Genomic DNA, 7,464 nt, shown 5'->3' on the forward strand with positions numbered 1-7,464 from the left:
ATTATACAGCTTATTACACAAAAACATCGTAAGCACAATTGCTAAAAGTAGCAAGTAGATGTAATATAGAAAAAAATAATTATTTAAAATAAAAGAATTCAATTTCATTAAAACACATAAGAAAACGCCGAATAGGAGCTGTTTTCAGTCAATGTTTCGGATTAAAAGCGCAAGACGAACTAGCGAGGCATTACAACCACAATCAGGCAAGAGTATGTTGATTCCTGGATCTTTTGGTTTAATCGTCAATAGAACTCGTGACAACCTCCGCTCGCAAGTTGTCAGGTGTAACTGAGGTCAGCGACTTACAAGGCTTTTTCGCAGCTTCATTTTCAGCCTCGAGGACCAGGAGCATACGAAGTGATAGATAAATAGATCCATACTTCCGAAAAATAGATATTTTATCTAAAATTTATTTTACCGCCTAGTAGACTAATGACTTCTTTTTTTATATGTTGGTTTAATTTTTTTTTCCTTCTACACTTTAGACTTTTTTAACTGATGCTTTAAATAACTAACTAGAATAAATCAATTGAAATTCAATATGAGTTTTTAGAAATTCAGTTTCAGAATAAACTTACAAATGTTACAATTTTGTACGGCATTTAAATTTAACAAAATATTCCTAACAGTTTTAAAAAAGGGACAAAAAGCTGTATTGTAATAATTAACAATAGTGTAAAATTTACATTTTAGCATATTTAGTAAAACAAATTAAAACCTTTTTTAAAAGTTTAAAAAAAACTACAACACATTCTTCAGATTTTAATTAAAATTACAGTTCTTTTATACAATTTTTAAATTTACTTTATAGATATTTCAACTACAGGTAATGAAAATGTAATGTAAAACTTAATTTGTACACCTTTTATATATTTGCATTATATCATTACTGGCGATAAATTTTAACTTGTAATATCAAGTTTAATGATTAAAAAAAAACTTAATATTTCTCAATATTTCGTTTAACACTACCTATAAAGATATTAACTTCTTCAAAAAAATATGAAATTTGAAAAAATTTTGTTAGTACAGAATTAGACAGATTGTTTAGTTTTAAGAGTTTCAAGGAAAGACTATTTAAATAGCTATTTATTAGCTTCCTCAGTACTGTGACCTTTGAAAATATACTTAGATTTTTAATTTTATTTAGTCATTTTTAAAGATTTAATAAACCTTTGCTATAAAGTTCAACAAAAAGTTTTATAATTAAGAAACAAAAACAAAGAACTACCAAAAATTGTAAAAAACTTGTCTTAATGACAAAAAATATATCCATTAATATGAAAACAAATTACATATTTAAGTAGTTCTAAATAATAAAATTTGAAAAATAAAAAATTATATTTTTAAATCAAACTAGCACCAGATAAAAACCAGATAAAAAAACTAAATCAGAAACAATTGTATAAAACACTTGTTATTGGCTATTTTTAGATCAAATGATTCTTTTTCAAGTGATTTCGGTTTTAAGATTTAATTTTTTTTTAACTTTAAAATAAATCTTATATAGCTTAATAAAAAAAGTACTTAATGAGCACTTGAAGTAAACTATTATAAAAGAGAGTTAATTTTAATCTCATTTTATTACCAGCTTTTTTTAGGGGTCGCTCAATAAATTGGAAACCAGTACAAACATGCAATAGTTTAGAACATTTTTTCTTTATCATCAGTTCCAGTCATTACAACTGTGTTAACAACAACAATGCTTTGATAAATATTCTAGTGTTTACCCCCTGGTTTTATTTTAAACATTAGACAGTACTAATTTTTTATAAGAACTATGTGCTTAATAATATTTATCTACTACTCCATAATTTCTAACTCTGTAAAGGTTTTGTCTTTAAATAAATTAGATATCAATACCCCACTGTATACCATGGTTTATTTGTTTTTTTTTTTGGACAATATTTTAATAGTTTTAAAATTAAAGGTTGTTTAGTATCAATATAATTCTTAGTTTATTTGTTAATTATTTTTGTAAAAAAACTTAACTCAAACCAAATATTAATTAGTTGTCATTTTTACCATTAATATTTTATTACAGATTTACAATTTGAAAACCCGCTCTGCAGTGAAACTGAGTAATTAATTTTTTTTCAGAAATGATAAATTGACATTTATTAATCTCCTATTAGTAAATAGATTACTGTGTCCTATTTATTTGTTCTGAACTTTATAGTTAAGTCAACAATTTTTAACACTAGTTTTACACAATATGTATTAAAATTCAGTTGGTTAAAAAAGTAAAAAATTAAAACTTGGAGAGTAAATTTTTAGTCTCAAATTTTAAACCAATTTTATTACATAACGATTGGAAAGTGATCTTGTTTATTTAGATTTAATATGTTTATTTTTTGCAGTTAAATAATTTTTTTCTTTAGCTGATCTGAATCATTTAAAAAACTACACTTATTCATTATGTCCTAAGTGTTTTGAAAAGTTTTGTTTTTGTGTGTCAGTTGAAATGTCACGATTTTTATTAAACAATCTAAAAAATGTTAAATGTCTGTTCATATGTACTTATTACCTTTATTAAAAATTCATGTTTATAAATAAGAACAATATGTTATATCAGATTTTAAATTAAGCTTATCATAGCTTAAATATATTTATTTTTAATTTAACGTTTAATGTAAGACAATAATGTTTAAATTCTAAAATGACAATTTTACTATGCAAAACACTAGTAGTATAGACCAAGTTATAAATAACTTTTTTTAATATAGATTGTACAAACTTATTAGTTAAAAAAACAAGGATGGAAGTTTTTTTACAAAAATTATCAAAGGTTTTTAAAGCTCCTTCTCAAACTTTTTTATAATAAACCATTAAACAAAAAGACTTATAAAAAACACTACTTACATTTTGAACATTTTATAAACTTTTGACATTAAGCTTTTAAACTTTTACAATTATAACAAATTACAGTCACATTAAGTATAACTAAATTTGATAGTAATAAAACACTTACATAGCTAAAGTTTTATGTATTGAATTTAAAAAATACGTTTTTAACCGACAATAATATTGATAATACTTTTTAAAATAAAAGTTATAAATGACAAAAAAATTAAGAGTTCATTTTCTAGGTAAAAAACAAATTTCGCTAGTTCAACTATGACTGGTTTAAACGAGAAAATATTGTACATAATTTGGAAAGCTAAAAACTAGCCTAAAATCTACGATAGCTAACAAGGTTTCAAATACAATTTTAAAATTAAAAAATAATAATTTTTTTGTTGACCCTGCTTAAACTGTTAAAGCTTAATTTTTTTATAAATTAATAATATAGTTTAACATTTATATGTACATATATTTATACATTATGTGTTATTATTTTTTTATTTAGTTTTATACTCAATTTTTTTTTGAATCTTAAGTTTTCTGATTGAAAAATTAATATATGGAAATTGCACCTTAATTCAAAAAATAAAAGTTAGATAATTTTTTTTTTAGAGTTAAAAACAGCAGCTTTTTTTACATGGTGACAAACAAAGTCACTTACTAAACTTAGAGCATTGAGGGTTCTCATCTTCGTTAAGCTGTTTACACTTTTGACAATTTTGTCCTTCAACTTGTTTTCTTGCCCGTTGATTTCTTGAATAGCACTGCACAATCCGAACAAACCGTGTTGGTAAATCGAGGCTAATAAAAGGTCAGCTTTTCTCGGTTTGAAGTATTCTAAATATGCTGTGTCATTTTTATCCAGGTAATACAAATAATCAGCTAAGTCGTCCATAGTATCGTAGTCTTCCAAAAAAATTACACTATTCTTCGGAACAACATAATCAGATTTTTTGGTTCCCAAGACAATTGGAACAGTTTCTTCAAGGAACCCATTTCTGTAAAACTTTTCAGTTATGTAATCCTTGCAGTGATAACTGTTCTCCATCGCTGAATTAAATTTATACTCTTTGAATCTTTTCATGGGAAGATTTTTTTTTTGCTAAAACACGAGCCTTCCCTGTCAAGCTTGTTCCCAACTGCGGTTTTTTCAGCAGACCACTGATCTTCATTCTCTCCGCGGCTCCCAGCACCCCCGTAGTTTGAGACGACCCACAACAAGAGTTTCTTCTTTTTCTGCAAAATACGGTTGATGCCAAAATCTATGCTGTTTTCGTATTTCTCCTGAGTTTCTCTCAGCACGTTTGCCATGCTTGAGTAAGGGGAATATACGTCTGAATTTCTCCTAAATTTTTAAACAAATAAATACTGAAACTTAAAGCTAAATTAAAAATGTTTTTATCTGAAAGACCTGTTACTTTATTTCATGGGTGGGCAACGTACGGCGCGCGAGCTGGATTCGGCCCGCAGAGTGAAAATAACAAGCCCCCGACCAGAGTTGGTAAAATGCTAATAGTTACTATGGTAATTCAGCAATGAAGCGTATAAACTTTGGTTTGTTTTAAGTTAGTAATTTCACGCTCGAGTAAACAAAGCAGAGCTTTTTAACATGTCTGCCCCCGACCGTTTTTTAAGTTTTAATAAGATTCGGCCCGCAAATGAAAATGACCGTCCCGCAAAGGGTCAATATTATAGAATTTTTATAAAACTTTGTATCATATTTTTACAAAACAAAACTGTAAGAATTTGACTTTAAAAACATGCTAAAAAATGATTTATTAACTTGATGAGTACTAATAAATACACTACTTTGTCCAATACTTTGTGTTGTTCTTACTGAGTTCGAATATCTATTTTTCACATTACCTAAAGCAAAGTGTTTTATTAAGTACGATATTTTATATACGTACCTTTTACAATTACAATGTCAATTATATTTATAGTTATTATTTGAACATGTGACATGTCTCAATTTCCATCTTAAACTGTCAGACTTGAAAAAATTTTGTAAATTTAAAGGATTCAAAAAAGTAATCAACTGTATCTATAAAATTAGATTTCTGCCGGATCCAAAACTTCTATATAAACTAGAATCAGACCGGATCCGGATCTAGATTTAAAATTAGTATCTAGTCGGATTAGGATATTTAAAGTCATTATTCAGCTAGATCCATAAACCGGATCCCGTAAACAACTAATTTGAGATGCTCCGGCCCGCAAAAGACTATTTTTTTTCGGATCCGGCCCGTTGATTGAAAAACGTTGCCCACCCCTACTTAAGTTTGATTTGTTAGCCAATAAATATACTAGTCATAAAAATATAATCCCTTAAACGATCAAAGACTATATTGATACATAGTTAACAAATCAAAAAAATTGATTTGTTTGTATACCAACCGGTAAGACATTGTGAGGTTGAAACAGTTGTCATGCTCTTTGAAATATAAAGTTCTCAATTTGAATGCAGGAGGCGCCTCCATTGTATAAAAAGCAAAAAGTTGGTTGTTTAATTTTTAATACACAGTGAGTAGGTTGTATAATTATCTGTTATCGTTTTTTTTTATTAGCTGACGATTTTTAAAGTACTTTAAAATTTATGTTTTCTCATTATTAAAAAAAAACTTGATAAACGCAGTTAGATTTCAATATTTTGATGTTAAAAATAGAAATAAAATTAACTTTATACTTAACTTAAGCAAGTACAATGAATAAAAATAAAAATACAACTTAGCTATTTGATTGCTTACAAGGTTTCAATGGGGAACATTCTGATCTTGTCAAATATTGATAAAAAATTATAATGTACTGAGCAATGTTGTTTATGCAGTAAAAATTAAAACGATTCATACATAAATATAATTACCACTAAAATCTGGTAACAAATAAAAAAATGAATTTATAGTTTTGTTGTTATTTTAATAAGCTCTTCACAGTAAATTTAGCAATATTTTTAGTTAATATAAATAGTTATATTGCTAATCTAAAATATAAATTTTATTTAGACCCATAAAATATCAAAAACACATTAATAAAAAATTAGTTTATTAGAATAAGTTAAAAATCTTTGAAGCCATAAAGTTTTTGATTTTAGTGTAAACTTTTAAATATTGCAATGATAAAAAAATGTAATTTAGAATAGTTTGATGATTTAAAAAAACTTTAAAGCAGTGTCAAATACAGTTTATATAGTTGAAACACAAAAGCACTAGCAAAAAAAAATTCGGCGAAAGTCTACAGAGCCTAAACCTGAACTTTCTAATGCCGTGAGACAAGCTCAATGTAACATATAACCTTCTTTCATATGTTTTTAAAAGATAATTATACTTTTTGTTTTCAGAAGCATTTTTATATACATAAATTTAGTTATTCTTTAAATTATATCACTGAATATATGTTGCTAACTTATTCTGTTTAAACTATTCTTGTTATATTTGTGTTAGCTGAATTTTCAATATCTAACAAACTCTACTTTTCTAATAAAGTTTTGATATTCTAACCTATATTCTGGCAAAGTATTTGAATCAATATCGTTGAAATGAAAAATTACTACACTTGAATCATTTAACTGAACAAATATAATATTTAAAAAATAGTTAACGTTTTAAAAACGCTTAAATCTATATAGTAAAAATAATTTTGGTTTAAAGGCTACATAAAACGAAACCGTTTTTATGTTATTTAAAAAAACTAAAAATAAAACATCTTTAAGTTAGAAAGAACATAAACTTAACAAAACATTACCATAATAGAACACAAAAAAGTTGTTTATAAGTTTTATTTTAAACTGTTTTAAAAGTAAGGAACAATTTTTACTCTTAGTTTTTATAGCAAATGTAAACTTAGCTTTAAACTCAAAAAATTCATTACGCAAACTAACAACTTAATTAGTGATTATCAAAGTATTGACAAGGCATTAAATTCAATACTTTCTAACTTTATTAATATCATTTGTAACTTAACAATTACCGCAGTTGCTTGGTAATGTTTCGTCTAAACAATTATATTTAAAAAATTATGGTTTTCTGTTTAATATGATGTAATTTTAGAAACTTATTTTCAGTCTAACCGAAACTAATATAAAGCATAAATTAGAAAAAAGTTATTTACAACACAAAAATTTGGCCATGAACAGCCAGTCGACTTGGATTCGGTTGCCGGTCTTGCGTACCAAGTTTACATCCCGATAGAATTACCATTTCAGTCTAGAAAGACAACCATTTCTTTACAAGGTTTAATATTATACACACCGGGCTCACAAGAGTGCTAGCCTAGAGTCTTGTATTTAATAACGCATTTTTAAAATATTTCCGGTACAAAATTAGCATAAATTTCATAACCTGTTTTCAAAGTAAAATAGTTGTTAATCTTTGTTGAATTAATGATGAAAACAATTAATTAAGTTTTAAAATGTGTTAAGTTTCTTAGCACTATAAAGTTAAAACTTTAACTTGACTTTAATATATGAGTTCTGAAAGTTAAAATTTCGTTTTTAGTTACTTCCTTAATATAAAAAAATTTACAAATCGTTTAATTTAATCCTAAACATAAGATCATAGCGTTATCATTTTTAATACCTAAAATATATTGTACGAAATTTAAAATTAATTAGAGCATAAA

General features: G+C 26.0%; 1 protein-coding gene across 1 annotated transcript; it reads right to left on the reverse strand.

Annotated features, from left to right (window-relative positions):
• Nucleotides 1-238: 238 nt before the first annotated feature.
• Nucleotides 239-5,327, reverse strand: LOC145841680 (alpha-(1,3)-fucosyltransferase 4-like). The gene is made up of 4 exons (XM_082949035.1): nucleotides 5,245-5,327; nucleotides 3,963-4,192; nucleotides 3,509-3,897; nucleotides 239-382 (listed from the first exon to the last, which is right to left on the reverse strand). The coding sequence occupies exons 1-4, from the start codon at nucleotides 5,325-5,327 to the stop codon at nucleotides 239-241; spliced, it is 846 nt and encodes a 281-aa protein (XP_082805161.1).
• Nucleotides 5,328-7,464: the final 2,137 nt, after the last annotated feature.

Source organism: Thalia democratica, chromosome 1, assembly GCF_965202585.1.
Source record: "Thalia democratica chromosome 1, ktThaDemo2.hap1.1, whole genome shotgun sequence".
NCBI lineage: Eukaryota > Metazoa > Chordata > Thaliacea > Salpida > Salpidae > Thalia > Thalia democratica.

Coding starts and splice junctions, on each gene's coding strand:
- LOC145841680 (XM_082949035.1), bottom strand. CDS start 5,327: ATGGAGGCGCCTCCTGCATTCAAATTGAGAACTTTATATTTCAAAGAG. Junction 4,193..5,244: donor AACCTCACAATGTCTTACCG/GTTGGTATACAA, acceptor TTAAAAATTTAG/GAGAAATTCAGACGTATATT. Junction 383..3,508: donor CCCTCAATGCTCTAAGTTTA/GTAAGTGACTTT, acceptor ATTTTTCGGAAG/TATGGATCTATTTATCTATC.